This window comes from Penicillium solitum (genome assembly GCF_028829755.1).
Source record: "Penicillium solitum strain IBT 25940 chromosome Unknown utg000001l_segment0_segment0, whole genome shotgun sequence".
NCBI lineage: Eukaryota > Fungi > Ascomycota > Eurotiomycetes > Eurotiales > Aspergillaceae > Penicillium > Penicillium solitum.
In genome coordinates, this window is record NW_027072121.1 from 1,441,051 (window position 1) to 1,465,694 (window position 24,644).

The following is a 24,644-nucleotide window of genomic DNA, read 5'->3' on the forward strand; positions in this document are numbered from 1 at the left end:
TTCAAATTCACAACTCTCCAGTGCTTTCGGCTAAATCACTTGCACCAAAATCATAAGCCGGAGGAACACCTGCTAGCATGTCTTGCCAGTTCCAAGAAAGAGGAGCGGGCAGCGGTAGTGGCCCTGTAGTATAGAAACCTTGATCTGTAGACATCAAGTTTGAAGACTGGATGTTGTTGGCATCGTTTTCAATCGCCTGGGAAGGATTGAAAAAAGCCGGGAAAGAGTTAGGGGCCAAGTAGTCATTCTGTGTCCACATCTGCCCCTGCGGACGAATGGCAACTGGTTGATTATCACTCGTGGGCTCTGGCTCGGGATTTCTGACCCGATGCAACTCTTTCCTGGCTGCATTTTCGAAGTCAGTGCATAATGCCAATACATAGTCCAAATATGTATCTTGCTCTTGGGATGCGACTCTTGATATGAAACTGACAACCCCATGAATCATAGCAATATCCGATTCAGTGTCAGGACGCGAAGGATCAGTGAGGATTTGGGAGAACAATGCAACCAAAGCTGCTCCTGGGAAATAAACAATGCTCCTGCGTGATACATTAGAGACTAGCAAAAGTTCGACACATTAGATTAGCTTACCATTCAAAGGTTTGGCCGTAGTGTCCTCGGACTTGACTGATCAGTTCGATCGCCGCTCTTGCTGCTTCTGTTGATTGTTGCACTGATCTCTCTCGGTCATTCGACAGACCCGAGGGACTGAGCCGCTCACTCCGTGGGCAGGTCGGCCAGCGCCGAGGAAGTAGACAGACTCGGTGGATATTGAGGTAGCAACAATGGTATGCAAAGTGAAGTCTGAGGATGTGCGGTAGGAAGGGATGGTCGCCGATCGAAAAGTTTCTTCGGGGCCGGAGAATCGGTGGAATACTTTGGTTCCATGCTTCGAGATCGTCAAAGCAACCCCTCACATCTTTCATCAACTGTTCTTGGGACTTATTGAATGCATCGGTACTATAGAGCTCATCGCAAACCTTCCGTTGGATCACAGCAAATCGGGCGAGTGCTGAGAAGAAATTGATCGTAGAATTCCCGATCTCCATCACACCTAAGCCATCAGGTGGGTTCTCATGAGGCAGTAAAGTATTGTAATCGCGAGTATCTTGGGCAGCAGGGCGGCCGGTCCTCTGACAGATGTCGGCGTCTAAAATGAACGCTATCCAGAAGACTCTTTTCCGCTCTTCGATCTGGGACACCGGAAGACCAAGGGAGTTGGACTTGTGCAACCCAATAGATTGTGACAGACGTACAGCTGCAGCGGCAAACATGAACAGAGGTTGTGGGTTTGGCGTGCCTTGAAAGAAGATTGCAAGCCCAAGAAGCGCTTGAACAGCGAGGAGATCGCAGGTTCGCATGAACAACTCTGTGACCACGTTCATTGCGTTTTTGACATGACCCAGGCATTTTTGCCAGTCGTCGCTGCTGGCACCGGAACTATCTGCCCTTTGCATGTATGCAAAGGCAAGGACAATATTGAATGCAGCCCACCATGAGGGACTTTCGTTAGGATTCCATGAGAAGTGTCTGCTGACCATTCCCATAAAACTTTCGGGCCCGAAGAGGGGTAGGGCCTTGTTGAACGTGTCAAAATATTCATGGACAAGATCTAAGATGACTGCCTTGGATGGTAATGGTTGCGAGCATCTGGTTTGGAGATCATCTTGAAGAGCTCGAGGATACCAGTCGGCTAGCCTCCATCGACTGCTGTTTCTCTGAGCGACATGGCGCCATACATTATTACCCGTCTTGCTTTCAAGCCAGCCCACACCTTCAGGGGAAACGATCGAAAAATGAGAGGATGCACCTGGGTGTAGTCGGTAGAATCAGCAGCCATTCGTGCGACCATTGAGGAACGATAGTCGGTGAGCCAATACTCACCAAAAAAGCGCATTGCGCCTTTCGGAGTTTTAAGGGTATATGACCCTCCGTCGCCATCGCCTCGATCGGCCTCGGCCTCGAAAGATGCTTGAGCGGGGCCATTTCTCGGAGATGGCAACTCTGAATCAGATGCTTCTGAGGGTTGGACATGCTCTGGGCCTGTGTCTTCGTCACTCGGCAGTCGCCGTCTCTTGGACGCCTGTGCTTCATTCAATTCGTCTTGTAAAGACTGAATGCGCTGCTCTAGCTCATGAATATTTTCCCCGCTGTGAGTGAGTGAGTGAGTGAGTGAATATGCGTTAATTTTAAAGACCCAACAAGCAAAGTAGAACATACCGGTTGTGCTTTTTCTTGCGTCGCACGGTGTCTTCGTACTTGCAGGGTAAGTCGAATGTTCTGCAGGGGACGCAGACAGGCCGAGTCCCATCACATTTGACCTTCTTCCGTCTGCATATACTGCATGCCTTTGTAACGTATACAGGTCAGCATCCAATTACAGTCGTTCCCTCAATCTATGGGGGCCATGGGGGCCATCTGGGGGCAAGTCTATACCTTGGCAAGGCGTACAACGTTGCTGGTATTCCCATCCATAATACAAAATGATTGTATAGTAACACCAGAATTGTTTTCAGCATTACAATCCCTGCGCGGCTCCAACCATCATGATTAACAATTATAGGCCGAGGCAACATGAGGTTTCCGGCTGAGATTCAGGCATTAAGGTGTTGAGACATTAAGGCATCAAGAATGAGTCATCATTTATGCCTCAGGCAGCACAGTATGTATAGTTATACAAATCGGATTTAACACTTCCCCTAGGTAGTCCGCTCTGAATCACAGCGTGTGATTCCAGTAGATCGTGCGGTTAAAACTTCTAATTATGTTTACTCACCGCGGGATATCCATCGGGGAGGATTGACGGCCTGCCGAAGAAGTGGCCTAGAACATTCACCTTGGCATTCTGGAAGACTTACACTTTTGAACTTTCTAAATCGGTCTGCATGGTGAAGTAACGTCTTTTTTTGGGTTCGGAATCTAGACCTCGTTTTTGTAATCAACTTTATTGCAATCCTATCTGTACATTTCGAATAGGGACTCTACATGGAAATCAGTGCTATAGTAAGTAGGTCAACCAGAGAACTAGAGCAGAAGTCATGATCTCACCGTGTTAGATTAGACCAAAATAGTAATAAACTCTTACCATTTATCAGACCATCAATAGTATAATATGAACCATTTGATTCGAATTGGGTGATCCTGTACACCTTGTACTCCCCTAACACAGGTTCCGTCGATGTACTTTGTTTGATCTTTGTGTATCAGGAATAGTTCGAGCTCGCGAAATATTTCCATGATTCGAACCTCGTCACTGAATTCACAGGACCAGCCATCTTAAAAAAAAACCATTTACTCAAAGTCATGGCGATGCAATGGGATGTTACTCTGTATAACAACCCAATCTAGCCATAGCAAATAGCCGCGAACCATAATCAAGCCTAAATGCATAGCTGATAGAATGATTGCTCACTGACCGCCGCGACTATTGTAATATTGTTTCACGATTCAGCTGTGTCTAGGGTATCTATTTGCGCCATCTTTGCTCTACCTCCGGTGAATGGCTGTGGTTCAGGTCGTTGTCACACTATTGTTTGCACCACAGACTGGGCCTCCCAGACCAAGGTTACTCTCTTCTTAGGAATTATATTCAAAGGCAATGTAACCGTAAAACAGGAGGTACTTCTATCGGCCAAGCTGAGATATATATCGATCAATGAAAAAGAATGAAGCCATGGCGAAGACAAGCTTTTTGAATCTATTGGCTGACTTTGAGCTTGTCGCGATGTTGCCGTTCATGTTGTTTCAAACGCCTCATTGCCAAAGAGTAAATATGGTTGCAACAACAGGTCATTAATGCAACCTGTGGCTGGATTATATGCCCTTACCCGGTTGTTTTGCAGGTACGGTGCTTCCCAAGTCGTATGAACTTGTCCGACGAGGCAAAAGATCACTCCAGACACTCGAACTTCAGCAACTCCCAGATATAAAAGCAATGAACCATCCATCTCAAGCATTCTTCTTTCTATCAACAAAACTCCTCAGCTGCATTGCCAGTCTCTAGCCATTTAATCAACAAGTTCAAACGTGTCCCGAAAGCCCACAATGGTTGCCATCGGTAATCGATCTCTCTGCATTCTGGGAATTGCTTCCCTTGGCACATCTGCCGCTGTCGATACCGATACCGTCCAAGGCTGGCAGCTGACCCAATACTGTGAGTTGAGCTAAAGGAAAGCTCTGCCATCTCAAGCTAGACTGATACAGAATCAGGTAACGAGTTCGATACTGTCAGTAATGGAGACACCTGCTGGGACATCATCGCGCGAAACCAGAACAGGTTCACCATGAGCCAGCTTCTATGCTGGAACAACGACATCAACCCGTGGTGCTCGAATCTGATTCCAGGCCGACAGGTCTGCGTTGGAGTCCAGCATCCTGGGCCTGTCTGCTAGATGTGGCTGGATTGCTGGCATTATAATTCGAAAAACCAAATGCCTGACATCGCCAAGGCCCTTTAATCAGATTGTTTGATGGAAGTAATGAGAGAGTGATTTTTGAGCTCTGAGTATTTTTGCGCTGTTATTACAGATGGTCATTCATTAAATCAAAATTCTGAAGTTTGTTGTATTGAGAAATTTATGCACTGTTTCTGTTCCAGGCATTGTGTAGGAATTGTCTCATTGTGATTGGCTTCACCTCCGGGAACCGAGTATTGAGACGATCACCCGGCAATTGAAAGACATTGTTGACAGTGAGTCTGCTCACCAACGCAGTGACCTCTTTGAGTTCGTCCGATGAGTATTCAATTCCCTCTGGCTGCGGAGGGACGGTGACATCACCAGTCTTGATTCGCTCCAGACTATCGTATGTTACCTTGAATTTCTTGCCTGTTTCGGAGATTAGTATTAGGTCACGGGTGTACCTCAAATAAGGACGTGCAATATGCTTACCGGTGAATTCTTCCGCCATGCCGAGAACCTGGTTGTAGGTAACTTCATCTCCAACAATTACAGTAAATTCAGGCCATTCATCAAGGTCCAGCGCTTTGACTAGGTAAGTAGCCATGTCGTACGTATATGTCATACAGATCACGTTGTTCCCATCTCCTGGGATAGCAGCCGTGCCGCTGGATATATCAATACCAAAAGTGAAGGGCTGCAGGTGAGTTTGGACATGGGGCATTCCCCAATAGTCCATAAAGAAACCAGGGATTACCCTGGTATATTGTAAGCCACTAGCCTTGAGACGATCTGCCGCATCAAGCCAGTATTGGATGCTAGGGTCAATCGGGAGTAACCTTGGAAGGGTTAGATATCAGCATGGAATGGCATACAGCTGAAGCTGGCTGGCCTACTCGGTGGTTTGGATGAATGAGTATTCACTGGGGATGAATCTTTTCGTTGATTCTGACTTCTCTGCAGCTTCGATCAAGTTCAACTGAGACTGACTCGTCTCATCAGAAACAAGACCAATGGCGGATATGATGGTGTGGATGTTGTGTCGCTCAAGCACACGTGCCATTGAGGGAATATCCTCGTAGTTGATCTGCACATTTTGAATCTTTTGCGAAGAAAGGTCCTGTTTTACCTGAGAAGAAGGTCAGTTACTTTCTCAAGTGGAAAATGTCTCTACTTAACGTACACTGCGAGATAAAACGACGATGTCAAATTTAGAGTCGAGCAATTTCTCAACAATAGTTTTGCCCACTCCACCAGTTCCACCAGCCACAGCAATGACCGTCATGATTGAGAAGTGTTTGATAGTCGAAATAGTCGAAATAGTTGAAGTTGCCACGGAAGAGTCCCCGCGATAACCCCACTAAGCAGATTTCCACGCATTTACTACATCTACTTCCACTGTAGAGTCTACAATGTATAATAAACCGTTTATCTATTTCGAGCCCCTAATCTGCATATTGCCAAACTCCAATCAAATCTCTCTAAAAAGCACACATCGGGGATTCGGGATCCAGACATCGGCGACTTCAGTGCTTCCCCCGGGGCCCCCGCGGTCACGGCTATGACTAATATCGGAAGGAAAAGAATATAAAAGCCAAATCTCCCGACGTTTCCACATCAGCGATCTTCCCTCTAAAACCAATATACAAATCCTATATCATCATGTGTATGAAGGCTACCTGCTCGACCTGCAGTGAGTTTCTACTATCTCTCTGTCCAAAACAGCAGCTAATAATTATTACAGACAAGGTCACCTGGTGGGGCTGTGGAAGCCATATCCCTTCGGTGATGGACTCAATTCCCGAAGGCGATTGGTGTGCCTGCACACCTCAAGTTGAGAAGGATGGGAAGAAGTATCCTCCCAAGGCGGCGAAGGCCGGCTGACTACAAGGCTGTGTGATTTGTTAGTTTGAGGAAGTGAGTGTCGCATGTCTTTTGAGACAAAGAGCGTTGTAAGGGAGTTGTTATCAGGAAAGCTTGGTGGATCTGTCGAACATTCAGCCAGGGGGGGGGGGGTAAGGGAGCGGTGGCGTTAATAGACTTCTGGGAATGAGTGTGAGATTCTATATGTCAATTGGAGCAGATATATAACGACAGTATAACGAAAGACAAAATCAAAATCTGTTTAGTAATATAAAATCCAAGGGATTGAGAACCACACGGAATCCAACCACCAAGAGAGCACGTAATAAGCAAACAGCTGAGTCGATTACAGATACCAAAACACTCGACACTAAGGGGTTCTTCCCTTTCCCTTTCCCTTTTTTCTACCTTTCTTCGCTGGTGTATCCGATGGTTCCTTCGCTGGTAGTGGGATTGGGGGTGGCTGCACTGGTGCCGGTCTCGTGAGCTTATGCTGTTCTAGTAGGAAACGGGCTGGTTCTCCACCTCCCGGAGCTGCAGGAGTGGTAGACACAAATGGCGGTCCCGTTGGCACAAAGCCGTCTGCGAGGGCTGGCAGCTTCCTGAGCTCCTTCTTGTTATTGCAAACATAGAGAATTCCCTGTCCATCTGGGCATGTTGCAGTGTAGAGCGCAAACCGCAGGAAAGGTCCGGAAAGAATTATTCCAAAGTGGTCGCCCGGCCTAGATTGGATGACACAGGCCTGTATTTTCATCCAATGGCACAAAGGCTGATTGTTGATGTCAACCAGCCGGACATCAACCTCCACAACCTTGTGACAAGTCGTGGAGCCAGGGATGTCCATGAGATTATAGCCATGAACTGGAACGGGGATACCGAGCAATTCCAACTGGTCGATATAGCATTCAGGTATCGCCATGATATCGGCACCAGTATCATGGCACACCCATAGGGTGAGGCCAATGGCACCAATACGTTGGCTATCGGCCGATATATTCACCGGGAACTATGTAAAAGGCAAGAGACGAAAGTCAGGAAGAAATAATAAGTTGAGAGATCAATATAGACACCATACCTCAACTGAGTGAAGACTGGTATTCGGCGCAAACGAGTGAAACCCTCCAAGACTGGCACCACCTGGTGGTTGAAGCCATATATTTCATCTCGAGTCAGAAACCAAGGATAATGTTTGGATGTAGTGGTGATCAACTTACACCTTCCACCCACCACGCTTTAGTGGTATCGTATTCCCCAGCCAGTTTCTTATGAAGATCCGCGTCGAACTTCTGGGGGGTATTGAGCTGCACACCCTTCGACCAGTAGCTGACCCATCCTCTCGACCATCCCAATTTGCGTTCCCTGTAAGCTTTGATGATAGCCTTGACATTAGGAAGCTGATTATCCGGGTCCCCGTTCGTGCTGAGATACTTGTCGATGTTCTTCAAATGCTCCAAGCGTCGAACAATGTCCCAGCTGAGCCCGGCCGGTTCAGAATGGACCATTTCATCGCGAGCAGTCCTTCTTCTCTCGTATTGTGACAGTCTAAACTTGAAGAAGTTGGGTAAGATTCCATCACTGATCCTCTCTATACATCTGTCGACTTGACCATCGATGTCGTTGACGTCGAGATCTAGCTCGTCGGCGTTCCAGCCTTCGGGGACAAGAGCTGGATCGGTGATAGGTTGGTCCCCACTGTGTTTCCATCGCTGTTGTCTCGGGGGACGTGAATAACCCTCATCCTGACCACTTTGAGCCATCAAGCTGTAATCAACATAGTCGGTGGCCCCTGGCGCGAGCGGCAAATCGCTTTCAAGTCCATCTGACGAGAAATCAGAGGGAGAAGGGGAAACCTCCGTTCTACCGTTGGTCGGTTTGCGCTTCTTGGTAGATTCTCCGGGGTCCACAGGGGGCTCTGAGTACGCACGCTTCGTGCTGCGGCTAGGAGGCATCTTGAAGAAAAAGGGGATGGATTTGCGGCGCGGTAGGAGAGGGCCAGGCAACTTGGGATGAAGAAGAAGCATTGAGATGGGGATATAGATGAAGATATTTGTAGTAAACATCTTGGGGAACTGAATTAAACCGGGACAAAGGACCACGATGAATTGAAATGGCCTATGAAGTAGTGATCTCTGGCATTTTGATGTAGATAGAAACGAAACGATCGATGGAGCCATTTCCAAAGATGCTATTTTTGGATTCCCAAAAGCTCATGTGCTAGACAACAAAGAAGCCTAGAGAGTAACTCTGGGACCTCGGACGTGCAACTCATCAATGGAAACTGCTCGAGGATGAAATGTGTTCTCTCTGGAATCCAGCCCTTGGGGTTGCTTCGACGTTCTTTGTCTCATCTCAATGTACCCGTAAGTCCCATCCAAGATGGAAGGCTCGAATCAAAGAAGATGTCAAAGGATCGGGCGTCTTTGCAAAGCATAGTATGGCAAATATGCAAAGCACAACTTGACCAGGGGTGTCGTTACAGTCTGGTATAGCATAGGGTAACCTTTTTGGGCTTCTCGCCCAGAGTTGTGGGAGACCTGCGCACTCTCTTCGATCTCTGGCATTTTGGCCAGCCATTGGAGAAATGATACCTATAGGAAGAATATACTCAACAGCCCGTACAATGGTTCAAATGAAGTGAGATAGTTGAAGCTTGTTAGAGGCTTACAAGCACCGAGCCAATAGTAAGGAATGCAAAATCCTAGAGGGTTACAACAGAGTGTATCACTTCTGTGTCTCAACCCAAAGTATCATTTGAGATGTTAGTGGTATAAAAGAACCAGTGACAAAGAAGCTGGAAACCAGGTTTCATGTTAGTTAACAGCCCACTTGTACGTTCGAAGGTACGATACATGAGTAGGCTAGTCAATGAGCTTCAGTAGAATACTCTGTAATGCCGATGGAGAAGAAAGAAGATGGGCCCCAAGATGGAAAACGTGGTCAATGGTTTCTTTCATATTGTAGGGACGCTGAGTGAATGGACTGAGGGATCTGGCTATGCCCCCCGGGGTGTGAGCTTGCCTTGTCTCCAAGATTCTCGTAAACCACTCTGCCTGAGGGATCAGGCTATATATCCAATGTGTCCTCCACAGTGAAGTGGACTTTGGGGAAAGATCGACTCTAACTGCTATCAAGTATTTAGCAGATACTTCCTACAGCATACAAAACTTTACGAACACCTCGCACACCAGAACACAAAACTAATCCATAAGCCGTCAATTTCTAACCAGTATGCACCTTGATTCTTTCTCGATCATTTCCATACGTGAATATCATGTAGATCAATCACAAAAAAAAGCGCAGAAACGGGGCAATTTTTCCGACCTAAAAAACAAGGAACGGTCGTACTAACACGAAGGGGATGACAGGAGTAAAAAAGAAACCGTGAAGAAAGGGGGAAAATAAAAGAGAAAGAACATGCCATTACATCAGAATCTAAGCCTTAATCGCTGCGCCCAATGCACCACCACCGAACTGCTGGCCACCAGGTCGGCGATCGCCCTGGGGAATGCGGGCACCGCCACGACCACCGCCACGACCGCGACCACCGCGGCCGCCACGGGCACCGGGACCGTGTTCGCGCTGGAAGGCGTTGGCCATACCCTGAGTGCGCTGCTCGAGGGTCTTCTCGTTGGACTCGAGAAGGTTGGTAGACTTGTCGGCCAGGGTGACAATCTGGGACTGGAGACGGGAGAGCTCGACGCCCTTGCGGAAGATGATGGCGTCGTTGACCTGGTCGAGAGCGGCGGCGAGCTCTTCGTGCGAGATCATGCGGGAGATGATGGAGACAATCTTCTTGGGCTCGAGTTCGAACATGGTGGCCAGAGAAGTGATGGAGAGGCTGTCGTAGTAGGGGGCGTAGGTGAAGAGGTAGGTGCGCAGACCCTCCTCTTGGGTCTGGCGGGACAGCATGGCCTTGATCAACTCGGGCTGGGGCATGAGGTCCCAGATCTTAATCGCGGCGAATGTAGAGGCGGAGAGCTTCCAGTCACCAGCGGCAAGAGCCTTGGCTCCAGCAATAACACCGTCGCGGGTGTTCTCGGGGGGACCGGTGAAGACCTGGCGCTCATTGTAGTCCAACATGCGGCGGAAGGTCTTGGAGATCATACGGCGGCGCAGCTCGGGGGTGGAGGAGGTCTGGGCCATCAGAGGCACCTCAAGCAAAGCACTGCTGGTGAGGTAAACGCACTCAAGCAACTCGAGGTTGATGTGCATGTGGAAGGGCAGCTGGCGCTGGCGTTCCAGACGCTCCTGCTCGGGCGAGACAGTGGAGTAACGCTGCATGATGATACCCTGGGCAAGAAGCTCCTTTTGGCGGCCGCTGCCACAGATCTCACCAAGAGTGTTCTGGGCCTCGTAGATGAGGCCAGCGCGGAAGGCACAGAGACCGATCTGAACAAGGGTGCGGTTGAAGAGGATCTGGGTGCTGACGTCGAAAGTGGCGATGTTTTCAGTCAGATGAGACATGAGCATCAAATCACGGGACTTGTAGTATTGGTCGTGCAGAGCAAGGAAGTAGATTTGGCAGAGCATAGCGCGAGCGCGGGGAATGCCATCGCTGTGTTCGAACAAGTAGTTGCAGATAGAGGCCACAAGGCTCTGGATATCCCCAGACTTATAGGTAGCAGTAACTGCTGACTCGATATTTGTGGGAACTGCCTTGTCCTTGGCCTGCTCGACAATGGCAATGACATTAGCGGGCTTGAAGTAAATGTGCTCCAAACGTCTGATAACCAGTCTGTTCATGCTGTCCTGGCCATTCTTATCGGCACCCTTGAGACTCTCAACGTAAAGCTGCGAGCGAACAAGGGAGGAGTAAAGTGCTTGCTCATCTGTCAGGCGCTCAATGTACTCTGAGGTGTGGGGGTCAATCTCGCGGAGACCCTTTGTGAGGCTGTCGTCGAGGTGCTCCACAAGGGATACGACGGATCCGGGAATGAAGAAGGTCTCGCCCTCGGCAACAGTAGGTTGCTTCTCGTCGTCCTCCCACTCGTCGGCGACTTCGCTGACAAGGAATTGGCGGTTCTCTTCCAACACGGAAAGGAGAGCAGAGTATTCCTCGTTTGCGGCCTGCCATTGCTCACTTGACATGTAGGTGGCGGTGGATGTGGCAGTAAGATCGAAGCGGGTGGAGATCAGGGTCATGTAGGTGCGGATGCGTTGGTAAGGAGTAGTGGCAACCTCGAGGAGCTTCTGCATGGTGCGGATCTGGTCGGCACGGTCGGTGTTCTTCTTTCCGCGGGACTCAACAATGACACGGAGGTGCTTGAGGATGCTCTCGGGGGTGTACTGGAGGGTCTTTCCACCACGTCCGACAGTAGCGAACCCATCATCCTCACCAGCAGCTGCAGCGGCGGCAGCGAAGTTCTCGATCTTCTCGACCTTGGTGGGCTTGGGGGCAGGGGGAGGGGCGGGGGCAGCCTCAACCTGATCCGCCATGAAGGCATCCTTATCGGCGCGGTACTTCTCGACCAGGGTGGCGTATTCCTTGTTGTTCTTCTTAATCTTCTGCTTGACCGCGTTGAAGCCCTTGCTGTTGCTAGCGTTCATCTTCTTGTTCGAGGCCTTCTGCTTGGAAGCGGTCTCGTTGGTGAAGTCTTCGAGTTCCGCAACGGCCTGGATGTAGACCTTGGGGGTGGGGCCGGTAACCTTCAGCATCTGGCGGTTCAGGTTGTCGAACTCTGTGTGGGAATCCTGTCAGTTCATGCCGTTCCTTGGGCCTTCCAATTTTGCTGGCTATCTGGCCCCCCGGGGGAAGCGTGCAAACTCACCAGTGGCGATAACAGCCCAGTCGTTGATCTTCTCGGCGTTATCAATCAGGCGGATGGTGCTCTCGAGGCCCTCGAGACGCTTGTCCTTAGCGGACTTCACGACTGTAACCTTCTCCTCCTCCTCACTCTCCTCGCTTTCGGAGTCATCGTGCAAGAACTTGGAGGCACCGGTGCGGCCCTCCTCGCCCTCCTCGTCGCTGTCGGAGCTGGAGCCGGAGTCGGAGTCATCAACATCAGAATCTTCCTCGCTGCCGGAGCCGGACTGGTAGACCTCCTCCTCCTCATCAGACGAGCTGTCGCTGTCGCTGCCGCTGCCGTAAAAGAAACGCGACGCCATGGTTGCGGATTGCGGTTTCGTTAAAAGGAAATGGCGATCCTTAAAGCTGAAAAATCAGGTCGTCGGCGATACAAAGTCGAAGTTCCCGCAGTTGAGAGCCACACACGAAATTTAAGCGAGGGGCTGACTAAACCCGATTAGGCATAGCGTATAACAAAGAAATAGTGACGGGCTTTTTTTATACTTCTCTTATTGCTTTGACTTGTTTGGACTTAGTTGATTTGGTGGCTTTGACTATTTGCTGACTTTGAATTTAGTACGGAGATATCTGGAAAAGAAGTTTGACTAACTCAAGCTGGTTTGGAATCGAAAAATTTCCTCTCATCTACTTTATAATGGGAAGGAAAGCCTGACCGATCAGGCACAGGCAGGCACAGAAGAAATGAAACCATCAACTCATCACTATTGTTCCATTTATCATTTAACTATTAACTCTACTATTTACTGCATGCAGAAAACAGAACGAGGAGCCCCCTAGAAGAAATGACATGCCATGATATATACGACCGAAAAACTTACCTCGACGAAAAGAAAGAAAACAGATTGATCAACATCCCCGGGAAGATCCGAATTAATTGAAACCGTTACGAGATATAAAACAAGAAATGGATGAGATCGTTCTTTCATGCTCCATCCAGGCTATGCTGAGAGAGAAAATTCACGAAAAAAAAAGGCAGACAGATATACCGAAGCACTGCCTACAGAAATTGCAGAAACATAATTGGGATCGTAACACAGCAAGAAACGTAATGAAACGCAATGAAATAGTGATGATGGTGCGGGGAGTGATATCTCGCGGCGAAGGATATGGCCACTGATGGGCACAACTCACGGTGAGTAAGCGTGCGGATCGATCTGGCGCTAGGTAGCAATGCAGATCGTATATCAGCGGTCCGAGACCATTGTCAACCACGTTGACCCACTAAAGGGCTCTTTTTTCTTGACTCATACCTACAAGAGCCAGCCATATAAGAACGGGTTGGCTGGCAAGGAATGGGTCAGCAGAGCAAGGCTTACAAACACGGTGCCTTGGGGGTCATTGACACCCGTGGACAAAATATATCAGTGTGCCTGCTCCCGAGTCGTAGGGAACGATGGGCACAAAAAATGCCCTGTTGCCTCGATGTCCTAGTGCCACTGGTTCTGGCCCATGTATCCTTCGCTGAGCACACCGTCTTCGAGAGTGCGAATGAAATCCCGGTTCCGTTGGTTCCCATTTCCATTGCCCGCTCGACTCCCACGACGCCGTTGACTGGCGTTAGCATCGACGTACCCGTCAGGAGGAGGTGGATAGTACGCAGGGCTGGGCTGCAATCGAATCGGCGCGTTTGGATCCAGGTGGCTAGCGACTCGTTGGATGGTAGTCGGGATTCCTCCGTTCGGGTCCATGGTAGAGGCTCGTTGACGGCCTGCTCGCGTAGTCGCCTGTGCGTAGAGACTTTGAGGGGGTACCTGGTTGCCTGGCATCATTCCCATTTGGTGACCGTAGCCAGGTGGCTGTTGGGTAGGGTATGGAGGCGGTGCACCTTGTTGGTACATGCCATTGTACATGGGCGGGGCTTGAGGCGGGGGCTGAGGTGGAGTGTGGAATTGGTTCATCTGCACGGCATAGGCATTTTGCGCATGCGCCGCCTGAGCTGCTCTTTGTTTGCTAGCGGCTTCGGCCTGCTGTTGTTGTTGAACCCCCGGAGCTGGCTTATTGGCCGTCGAATACTTGAGATTCATTGGTGGCATGAATGGCCCCGTGAACTTCTGCTGGGTGATAAACGGGTGCAGCTTGGCTTGTTGAGGTGACCATCTCTCGAGAGGGTTGATTGACAGGAGTCCCCGCACGAAGTCGATGAAAGCAATCCGATTGTTCAGTTCTGCAATGGTTAGTCAAGTCTCAGGACGAATATAGCAAATAAAACCTACCTCGATCGACCTCTGCTTGTTTCATGTTCTTCCGTGGCATTGGGTAACTTCGGATGATCTCCTCCAGTGTTGAGGCCGAGAAATACTTCTTGCTCGGTTGTTCCTTCGTGTTATGTTCTCGGGAATACTGCTCCAGGCTCTTGAGGCGGTACGTCTTTCTTCCAAACTCGTCCTGTGTCTTTTCGAAAAACTCTCCCGACTGCTTGCCCATCTCCAGCATCCATGTTGGCGGGATACCTAGCATCTCGACGATTCGACAAACTTGATTGTATTCCGAAGAGCCGGGGAACAGAGGTAGGCCCAGAAAGAGTTCCACCACGATACACCCAAGAGACCACATGTCAATGGCAGATGAGTACCTAAGAACACAAATTAACAAGGAACAAAACAGATGAGACTAAAGTACGTACGGCAAACCCAATAGGACTTCTGGAGATCGGTAAAATCGCGATTGAATATAAGTGTAGACAGTCTGGCGTTCATCGCATGCAGAGCCGAAGTCGATGACCTTGATAATTGGGCTCTCGAGGCTGTGAATAGTTAGCTATTGATTCTGAAAGTTGACCGGCGATACTGACTTTTTCAGGAGAATATTCTCTGGCTTCAGATCACAGTGAATTAGATGAGCTTTGTTCAACAAGCTCAGGGCATTTAGCAATTGCTGGGCAAACACCCGAACAAGTGTAGTGCTCAATCCACGGAATTGATTTTGTTTGATCAGCTCATAAAGATTGACACTGAGCAATTCAAATGCGAGACACAAATGCTGACGGTGGATGAATGTGTCCTTGAGACGAAGCAGATGGTGGTCATCGTTCTTGTCATATTTGCTGTTGAGCTGCGGGGAATCAGCGAGGGTTCAAATCAGAAGGGTTGGGGATATATGCGATACCAGATCCAACACAGAAACCTCCATCATACTCTGGTTGAAGTAGGCAGTCTTGTTCTTGATGACTTTGACAGCCACCACTTCTCCCGTTTTCAAGTTTTGGCATTTCACGACTTGGCCGAAGGTACCCTGACCTAGAACATCGAGAATGAGGTATCTATTTCTAGATCGGAAGGGGAAATTATTGTCAGCCCAAGGGTCGGCTATCCAGGGGAAATCGGGGGCATACTTGTGACCGGCTTCCTCGCTTCCAAGGATATCGTTGACGTAAAGGATATAATCGCTATCCTCGTTGTCATACCCGTCATTCTTGGCTCCTTTGCTGGGCTTGGTCAATACTCGTCGTGGGTTTCTCGAAGACTCATAGTTGAAGCCAGGGTTGCATATCCGGTACGTGGCCGGGAGGTGGGTTGTCAACGATTGAAGCGGCTGAAACAGTTAGTCAAAGCCAGGGTGAGGTTTGCTGAGCACTCACGCTAATAAATCCACCCTCTGGATTGGCGCGCCTATATGCGGGTTGTATATTCATGCGCGGCTTCAGTTCCTGCACAGACTGGATTTTTTGGAACTTGGGAACAGGGCCGCGACCGGGCACTAGAGGGGTCTGAGAGGGCAGCGAGCCAGATCGCGGCGATCGCGATCCTGGACCAAAGCCTGGACTCATGTGTGAAGATGCGGATGGTGGGTAGTACTGGTCTGGGCTGAGGTCGCCGGATTGAAGGGGAGGAAGTCTAGGGGCCCGGTTGGCTGTCGACGTGTTAGTGAACGGGGTATGGCAGAACAAGTAATCGGGATCAAACTCACATGGCGGCGATTGATATCCTTGTGGTGGTGATGCATATTCTGGTTTCGCAGGGGACCGGCGGGAAGCACTTTGGGGAGCGGATGGGAATCCATAGGAGCCTTGGGATTTCCCAGGACTGGTGGGATATGACATCGGCGGCGAAAGAACATGCCCCGGAGAGTATCTGCGGGCAGCCGATGATTCCTCTGCTTGATTCAAGAATTGTGACGAAGCGCGATTGTGGTTTGGCCTCGATGGGTACTTCGCCCGGTTGTACGGGTCAGCGTCCTCCATGGTAGTATCGGCATCGGTGACATAATCCCGAGTACGTGGTGTTGCGGTTGGGGAAGAAGCCATGGAGACAGTTTTGGAATTTGAGCCGGTCGAAGGGGCTTTGGATGTCGTGCCGGGAGTCTGGAATGCCTCGTACGTGTATCCGACGGGCGGCTGTGACTGTTGTGGCTGACCGTATTTCGAGGCTAGTTGCTGGGGATGAGATGCCAACGCAGTATTGAACTGCGCAGGGTGGCCCATCAAAGGATCTTGGTAAGGCTGCCACCCAGGATCCATTTTGTAAAAACCCTCTTTTGGGGCCAACAAATAGATTCGAGGTCCGTGTTCGTCTCTAGCACTGCGATCAGGGTCCGTGGGATGCCAGCGGGGACGGCACTCGTATTGCGACCGCAGCTTCGAGGCGAATCTTGACGGAATTCGAGGGGCAGAGTATGGAAAGTAGGGAATTGGCGTTAAAATGAGGTCGTGCTATGCTTCATCATCTGAGGAATTGTTGGAGAAGACAAGTTTTGAAGGGGAGAGGAGGGGGGGCGGTCGCAATTTGGTTGCGACGCAGTAGACGTAGGCGGCTGGGGGGTTTAGCCAAGTCGATAGACTTGTCTTGGGACCCGGTGAAAACGACAAATCAAAGACAAAGCTGGCATCAACAGACACTAACGTTAAACAATAACTTAGTTCATCGGAGCATAGAGATAGTTTTAATTGGTATATAGCCAGAACTTAAGGAGAGGAGGGGAAAGATGAGTTTCAAGTGGAGGTGAAAGGGTTTAGCCAAAGTGAATCTACATAGTAATATCATTGTCTTTTCTCTATATACCTACTTACATATATAGGGGGTATCCTATCTTGGAACATATAATATACACAGATATATGTATGACCTTGACGCCAAAGTATGGATGTTAGAGATTCGTACTGGATTATGGTCTCCTTGGCGACCTGACTCTTTTCACATGATCGACACATTGCATGCCCAACTGTCGGAGCGCCTTTTCATTTTCAATAATAACTGGGCTGAACAGATTTACTGCATGTATACTTTGTAACATGGACTAAATGAGCTACGGAGTATCTTACTGATGGTATTTTTATAGACTGTTGCTGCGACGTCATCGATTCCATATAGTTAGGCCGTCCAACACTAGGTGATCATAGATGATCATTTCGTTGAAATAATGACATGGTATTCTGAAGAGAGGGATAACCAAGAAAAAGCAATTTCATTCATTTCAACCATCACACCGTTTTAAGGCTCGCCTCTTGTCGCTCTTTGCGCCGTACAAATAAGCAGATCTATATCTACTCTTAGACATGGCCAATGCTTGCTTTGTGGTTGACAATGCGGATTATGCGAGAAATGTCACAATTTATAAGGAATATCGATCAAAGACGTGATAGAAAACATGTCTATACCAATATTTACGTGAAAACGTGACTAGTTGCTCCTTCTATCTCTTCCTTCGCCTCTAATTCTTAATCTGATCTATTTAGCTTCAGATCTCTTTTATGTTTGCTCAGTAAGTATTCTGTCTCTTTTATATATATATATATATATTTGCCTCCAAGCCTATCCAAAACAGTCTCTCATCCTTGTTCCCTAAGATCGAATATCCTTTTCATGGCTGGGGGTTCCATTCTCCTTTGATATCCCGGATCTTTCCTCAATTGCACTAGGGTAACTGCAGTCAGTCTTCTTACTTTCATATCGCCGGATATGAACCATTTTCAAAGGCAAGTGTTAGCCAGCTAAGCTTTTGTTTAATGTGAGCAAGCTCAACCCCATTCAGCACGATATATGTGGATATAGATTCTCGAATCATCCTAAAATATTAGAGGACCACCCTGGAACCTGGAATGCTACAGCACAGAGACAGTGAGAGAGCCAAACCTCATGACCGTTATTGTGTCCCTGTAAACAGGTCACATTTTGATCGACCCTCAGTGAGCTCGTGCAACTCCAGTCTGCCAATGAAACAGAATGGTGTATCTGTGGCCTCACACCGTGTATATAGATTTCAAGGTGTACTCCGTACCGAGTCCAGACCTCCACCTGGGCAGGGCTTCCGGGAAAATTACCTAAGCTTTCAATGAGTCATTCATTCACGTGAGCGGTGTCATAGGCGGTGGCTGATTGTGCCATTGGCTTTAGAGATCTACTATTGTAGATTGGGTGCTATTCATCTAGACTTATTGCTCCCTGTGCTATTGTCCTATTGTATTTGCTCTTTGAGCAATCACCATGTTCCAACTTGCCCTAGACAGAGTCTTTTAGTCTCTCACTTTTTCTCACTTAATACAATCTTTATTTGGACGACTTTCACAATGTCTACGAACGAGGAGGCGAGTCGCCTGCGGGACCTCCAAGCGGACGTTCGCGACCAGGATGATCTTGAAAGAGATATCACGCGCCAGGTATGATCAAGTTCTCCATCGAGTATCACTTTGAGCTCACATTTCTCTCTTTTCAGGCCGATAAAGCCCTGGCGGATAAGGCAGAAGAGAATGACATCAAGCGACTTGAGAAAGCCCTTGTGGATCGGGAGTAAGAGTGCATGCCCTGATTTTTGATGGCATTACTAACTTAGTCCACAGACGGGTAGATTCGCAGGTCCGCCAAGCGCAGCAGCGCCTGGCACAGCCCGTCGGAGCCGCTACTCGCACTCGGGTTGAGAATGAGCTGAAAAGGCTACAGGCGCGCAAGGCAGATCTAGGGAAAGACCTGAAGGAAATACAACAACGCATTGATGATAGGCGTGAGTCGCAGGGTAATTCGGCGGTGGCGCACGGGTCAGGGCGACAGGCGAATGAGTCCCGCCGCGACTATCTCCTGCGAACCGGAAAGATCACTCCGTTCGCATTGATGCAAGAGGGCTCCAGAGACGGACCACTTGCCAATCTTCACGATGCACTTGTCGATACCGAGGACCAGCAGCATGAGGAGGAAGAGCGCGAACAAGCCAAACATCAGCCAGCCGCCTCGCATCGGGACCTTGCACGCCCAGACTTTGACTTTGACGAGGGCATTGAAGTCAAGAGCAAGCGGAGGAAGGTGGATCGTCGTAGCTCCCCGGGAGCGGATTCCTCGGCAAGTTATGTTGCCTCGGACGCTGACTCTACATCCGAGGATGAAGAGTTCATGCCTGAGACTCTCCCCGAGGCCAAGCCGAATCGCAAGCGCAAGCAAGGAAAAGCGACCACTGAGCTTGAAGATCTGAGTGGGGTCGATGATGGAAACGAGACAGTATACCAGTCTCGCGTCCAGGAATGGATTAGTCGGCGAAGCTCTGCTCGACAGCACGCTGGCAGTTCTGTCGAGGCTGGCCCGAATGAAGAAGAGGAGTGGCTTAAGCCACATCCTACTGAACCAGCCATGGAGCTTGACAATGGACTGCGGGTCCCTGGAGATATCAGTCGCTTCTTATTTCCTTACCAGAAAACTGGAGTGCAGTGGCTTTGGGAGTTGCACCAACAAACTGTTGGTGGAATTATCGGAGATGAGATGGGGCTGGGTAAAACCATCCAGGCGATTTCTTATCTTGCAGCATTGCATCATAGCAAGAAGCTCACCAAACCTGCTATTGTTGTTTGCCCTGCAACTCTTATGAAACAATGGGTTAATGAGTTTCACCGCTGGTGGCCACCCTTCCGTGTTTCCATCCTACACTCATCAGGCAGTGGAATGATAAATCTGGGCAAGGAAAGCAGTAGGGAAAATGCGCTTTCATCAGAAATGATGGGCAGCCACAGCTCTCGCCACCTATCTGCTGGCCAGAAAGCGGCTAAAAAGATCATCAAGCGTGTCACCGAGGAGGGACATGTCCTCGTGACTACATACTCAGGTCTGCAGTCTTATGCAGATGCTCTCGTTGATGTTGAGTGGGGCTGCGCTATCCTTGACGAAGGTCATAAAATCCGCAATCCAGATGCCGGTATTACCTTCAGCTGCAAGGAACTCCGCACTCCACACCGCATCATTCTTTCGGGGACCCCAATGCAGAACAGTCTGGTGGATCTTTGGTCCCTATTTGACTTTGTATTCCCAATGCGCTTGGGAAATCTCGTTACGTTCAAAAATCAGTTTGAGATCCCCATCCGCCAGGGTGGGTATGCATCTGCATCAAACCTTCAAGTGCAGACTGCTGCAAAATGTGCAGAAACTCTCAAAGATGCCATCAGTCCGTATCTGCTCCAGCGGTTCAAGGCCGATGTAACATCTGATCTGCCGATGAAAAGCGAGCAGGTCATTTTCTGCAAATTGACCCAACTCCAGCGAACCATCTACAAGAGGTTCCTTGGCTCAGATGATATGAAGTCCATCGTACGAGGGAAAAGAAACTCTTTGTTTGGCATTGACATCCTGCGCAAGATCAGCAACCATCCAGACTTGGCAGACCACACATTGCGCTCAAACGAGGCAGACTACGGTGATGCCGAGCGGTCTGGTAAGATGAAGGTTTTGAAGGGTTTGCTTGAGGTCTGGAGAGATACTGGCCACAAGACCCTGCTTTTTACCCAGGGGCGTCTGATGCTAGACATCATTGAGAAATTCCTTGGGGTTCTGGGTGGATTCAATTACCGCCGAATGGACGGGACCACTCCGATCAAGGAGCGCCAGAATCTGGTTGACGATTTCAACAATGACCCCGATATCCACGTTTTCTTACTCACCACCCGTGTGGGCGGGATCGGAGTGAATCTGACAGGTGCTGACCGTGTCATTATCTACGATCCTGACTGGAACCCATCGACTGACTTGCAGGCGCGAGAGCGTGCATGGCGTCTGGGCCAAAAACGTGATGTCACCATCTTCCGCTTGATGACCAAAGGTACTATCGAAGAAAAGATCTACCATCGCCAGATCTTTAAGCAATTCTTGACCAATAAAATCACTCGTGATCCTCATCAACGAGAAGGTTTCCAGCTGAGTGATCTTTATGATCTGTTCACTCTGACGGATGAAAATGACGACGAGTTGGAGACGACTAAACTCTTCAAGAACGCCGAAGTCACATATCAGGAAGAGACTAAAGATACTCATGGCAGCAAGAGTAAGCCTGCACCACCTCCGAAGGAGGAAGACGATATCAACGACATCCGTGGTATTGCCAAGGTCGAAGAATTCCAAAACACCGCCGAAGAGGAAAAGAATGCCAAAACCTCCGAAGACCGCATTATGCATGGCATCTTCGCTCGTTCCGGTGTCCACTCTGCAGTCCAGCACGACCAGATTGTAAATGGCAAGCGAGTCCTTCGCGCAGACCCTAAGATGATCGAAGCCGAAGCTCGCCGGGTCGCTAACGAAGCTGCCGAAGAGCTCCGCAAAGCTGAAGAAACCGCCCGGGCACTCCCAATTGGACTACCCACCTGGACCGGCCGTTTCGGAATGGGCGGCCGCGAAGATCCACGGGCTGGTGGTAGTTCAGCGCGCCCTTCTGGGGCAGGACCCTCATCCTCAGACCTGTTAGCTAGGCTCAACCCTGCTGCTGCCGCAGCTGCTGGACAGAGAGATAGTGGTTCCGATAGTCCATCAACACGCATGCCGCGCGGCAAAGATTTCATGCCCTTGATCCGTGATTACCTTGCCTCTCAGCGTGGACCGACTCTGTCGCAGTCCATTGTACATCATTTCAACCATTACTGCTCTAATCCGCAGCGTGTTGCTGAGTTCCAGGAGTCGTTAAAGAAGGTTGCGACACTTCAGCATGGTCGTGACCGTCGGGGTCGGTGGACTCTGAAGCCTGAATTTGCCCGGAATGCCAATAATCGGGGCCAATGAGGAGAGCCTGTAAAGAAGCAGGTGGACTAAGGGCATTCCCGACAAGGCAGAAATTGAACAGGCTATCTTTCTTCCTACCTTGGGGATGTTCATGTACGATAGTGAGTTTCACGAGATAATGAATGTCAATGACAATGCCGATACCCTTTATGCAATTGCAGAGTCAGAATCCCGAAATACATGCATAAGTATATTGTACTACATACTCCATCGTTAGTAGACGATATCCACTAGGCAGATGCTTAAAACGCCTTGTGGGACAATACCAAGAGTGTCCAACACGCATAGAGGCAAGCTGCCGTTTAACTCAAGCCACATGCGTTCATACGCTGTCCATGATGTATGCCAAGTATGGAAGAACATGGCGAATATTTCGGTACCTCATATTCCCCCGTAACCTATCAAAGAAAGGGGCCGGATATTTTAATAATATTTCCGCTAGCCCTCAACTTCAATGTTTTCAGTGGGCCATGTTCTATTTCTGGCGCGATCGTAGTTTATCAATGATGCAAAAAAATCACCGAAGCGAGGATACACCGAGCCGAATAGGCAAGAGATTGTCGTTTGTACGAAGTAGAGTCGCAACGACCCGATATTCATAAACAAGTCAGACAGGATTCAGGGGAAAGGCTCCACGGGATCTTGGCGTTCGTTGTTCGTTGTTTGTCGACTTCTTTTTCTTTGGTGGAAAAGGGGGTTTTTGATGTGATTGATGTTTTTTTCTTTTTGATAATCTCATTTGTGAAACAAATCTCATCTTATATCATTGTGAAACCCAATCCTAGGGGCAAAATCATGTCATTGATGTCACAAATCCCTGTCTTTGGTGCTTCCATTGATGAATAGAAGACGTACTAGTGGGTATGATCTACACTCGATCACAATCATGACTGGCTCGGATGGTATAGCTAGTCAGGTACCCACTTAGTGACTTCTAGGATGTCGATTGTAATCACCATCCGGTGGGTTAGTCCTTTCGTTTACCCCATACACATTCTGATACGGCAGCGTGGATCAAGCGAGATCCTGGATGTCTGTCCCAAAGTCGCCAGTGTCTTGCATGCTGTAAAGGAAAACAAAGCAAAGAAGAATAATAGCGACATCGCTAGAGTACAAAGTGAAAAGGAAGTTAAAGAACAATCAACTGACAGTTCTAGCGATGCTTTACCGATGACAACTTCTATTTTGATCTCAAGGATACCTAGGGAGGATCCGGATCAGCGTTGGACACTCGAAACAGTCGGCCCTATACTCCACCGTGGAACATGTGTTCATCGAACTGTCTCCCATGGATATCAAAAAGCATATAAATGCGTCACTTCCCCGTTAAAATTCTACCCCTCTCTTAAAAAAAGAAACATATAAATCGAAACTCTTCATACCTTTTAACTTGAATTCCTCCTCAACCCAACTTCTTCACCTACCACACAAAATGAAGTTCTTCGCCACCGTCGCTCTCCTAGCCACCGCTGTGGCCGCCGCCCCATCCGCGAAGCTCTTCAACCTGAAGACCTCCGGCGCCAGCAACAGCTCCCACAACGACCTGTTCCTCTCCGTCGGCCACGGCCTGATCAGCGACCCGCTCAACAGCGAAGCCGTCTTCTCCGGTGCCCCGGCCAGCCGCGCCGCTGCCTTCTCCTTCGTCAACGGCACCATCGTCTTGGATACTGAGACCAAGGCCCCCTGGGCTCTGGACCTGATCAACGTGGAAGGTAAGATAGCCCTGTGCTGCTATTTGATGTGACTGTTTCCCAAACCCGGAATACTAACGACATTGGTACTATATAGGCGTCCGCAAGGAGCGTGCCCAGATCAGCATTAACCCTACTCACGGCTCCAAGGGCTTCTCTATCAACCGCCAAGGCGTCCAGGGACCCAGTGAGACCTGGGACGGATGGTTGTGTAAGTTCTTACCATACCCCATTTTCCAAGGCTACATGATCGTGGTGAGTGCAAATGGCTGACTCCTTTTTCTTAGGGTGCCCCACCGATGTCGAGGCCGGCCAGTTGTTCCCCAACTTGCACTTCCTCAGCAAGACAGTTCAGGAGCCTGCTCTCCCCGCTGGATGTGATAAGATCCAGCTCAATGCTGTTCCCAAGAGCTCTGCTTAGAGGGATTTTGGATTTTTGAATTTTACCTCTTAGCCAACATTAGATTGTGAGACGTGCTTCCTAGTTTCTGTGTTCTCTTCGAAATTTGGATCTACTATTGGACTTTCGTTTCAGCATATTTCAGCGTACAAGTCAGGCTTAATTGATAATATCTTGATTATTCTACTGGTTATCTTCTTAAGATCCATGGATATCCTATGAATGCTCTGATATAAAATTCTTCTCACAACATACGAATTCTCATCGGCATCACATCCAGTCTATTCCTCTGCGCTCTATAAGCAATGAAAAAGAATATGATAGTCCCCCACATCCCTTAATATTCTCCGTTACATGCCTCAATTCCCATTACTCTTCGGGTAGTCTTCGGGTGCCCATGACTTATGGTCAGATTGCCACCCCCACGTTTGGGGAACTTATTTTGCGGAACCGAGAGATGCCCGACCTTGGGTACTAGCAGCCGGGTGGCAATAGTAGATTATGTACTTCGACTCAGTGGTCGGTATT

General features: G+C 49.1%; 9 protein-coding genes across 9 annotated transcripts; 4 read left to right on the forward strand and 5 right to left on the reverse strand.

The window, feature by feature from the left end:
- Positions 1–7: 7 nt before the first annotated feature.
- N7455_000583 (uncharacterized protein) lies at positions 8–2,478 on the reverse strand (the record flags this gene model as incomplete). The annotated part of the gene is made up of 5 exons (XM_040952361.2): positions 8–542; positions 595–1,813; positions 1,888–2,153; positions 2,224–2,351; positions 2,440–2,478. 5 exons carry the CDS (start codon positions 2,476–2,478, stop codon positions 8–10), a joined length of 2,187 nt encoding a protein of 728 aa, XP_040817199.2.
- Positions 2,479–4,047: 1,569 nt separating this feature from the next.
- On the forward strand, positions 4,048–4,394 carry N7455_000584 (LysM peptidoglycan-binding domain-containing protein; the record flags this gene model as incomplete). Its single annotated transcript, XM_040958021.2, has 2 exons — positions 4,048–4,156; positions 4,213–4,394. 2 exons carry the CDS (start codon positions 4,048–4,050, stop codon positions 4,392–4,394), a joined length of 291 nt encoding a protein of 96 aa, XP_040811473.2.
- A 184-nt stretch (positions 4,395–4,578) lies between these two features.
- Positions 4,579–5,685, reverse strand: N7455_000585 (uncharacterized protein; the record flags this gene model as incomplete). Its single annotated transcript, XM_040957992.2, has 4 exons — positions 4,579–4,829; positions 4,893–5,239; positions 5,297–5,529; positions 5,584–5,685. The coding sequence occupies 4 exons, from the start codon at positions 5,683–5,685 to the stop codon at positions 4,579–4,581; spliced, it is 933 nt and encodes a 310-aa protein (XP_040811447.2).
- Positions 5,686–5,991: 306 nt separating this feature from the next.
- N7455_000586 (uncharacterized protein) lies at positions 5,992–6,424 on the forward strand. The gene is made up of 2 exons (XM_040958079.2): positions 5,992–6,093; positions 6,145–6,424. Exons 1-2 carry the CDS (start codon positions 6,063–6,065, stop codon positions 6,282–6,284), a joined length of 171 nt encoding a protein of 56 aa, XP_040811475.1. The 5' UTR covers positions 5,992–6,062; the 3' UTR covers positions 6,285–6,424.
- A 209-nt stretch (positions 6,425–6,633) lies between these two features.
- N7455_000587 (uncharacterized protein) lies at positions 6,634–8,284 on the reverse strand (the record flags this gene model as incomplete). The annotated part of the gene is made up of 2 exons (XM_065603832.1): positions 6,634–7,269; positions 7,478–8,284. 2 exons carry the CDS (start codon positions 8,282–8,284, stop codon positions 6,634–6,636), a joined length of 1,443 nt encoding a protein of 480 aa, XP_065462323.1.
- A 1,411-nt stretch (positions 8,285–9,695) lies between these two features.
- Positions 9,696–12,368, reverse strand: nip1 (translation initiation factor eIF3 core subunit c; the record flags this gene model as incomplete). The annotated part of the gene is made up of 2 exons (XM_040958103.2): positions 9,696–11,941; positions 12,032–12,368. 2 exons carry the CDS (start codon positions 12,366–12,368, stop codon positions 9,696–9,698), a joined length of 2,583 nt encoding a protein of 860 aa, XP_040811446.1.
- A 1,128-nt stretch (positions 12,369–13,496) lies between these two features.
- Positions 13,497–16,525, reverse strand: N7455_000589 (putative protein kinase Yak1; the record flags this gene model as incomplete). The annotated part of the gene is made up of 8 exons (XM_065603833.1): positions 13,497–14,233; positions 14,283–14,641; positions 14,693–14,812; positions 14,861–15,120; positions 15,175–15,334; positions 15,401–15,600; positions 15,647–15,918; positions 15,976–16,525. 8 exons carry the CDS (start codon positions 16,523–16,525, stop codon positions 13,497–13,499), a joined length of 2,658 nt encoding a protein of 885 aa, XP_065462324.1.
- A 2,046-nt stretch (positions 16,526–18,571) lies between these two features.
- Positions 18,572–22,025, forward strand: N7455_000590 (DNA-dependent ATPase RAD26; the record flags this gene model as incomplete). The annotated part of the gene is made up of 3 exons (XM_040957990.2): positions 18,572–18,661; positions 18,718–18,791; positions 18,842–22,025. The coding sequence occupies 3 exons, from the start codon at positions 18,572–18,574 to the stop codon at positions 22,023–22,025; spliced, it is 3,348 nt and encodes a 1,115-aa protein (XP_040811577.2).
- A 1,432-nt stretch (positions 22,026–23,457) lies between these two features.
- On the forward strand, positions 23,458–24,137 carry N7455_000591 (uncharacterized protein; the record flags this gene model as incomplete). Its single annotated transcript, XM_040958060.2, has 3 exons — positions 23,458–23,737; positions 23,814–23,927; positions 24,004–24,137. 3 exons carry the CDS (start codon positions 23,458–23,460, stop codon positions 24,135–24,137), a joined length of 528 nt encoding a protein of 175 aa, XP_040811507.1.
- Positions 24,138–24,644: the final 507 nt, after the last annotated feature.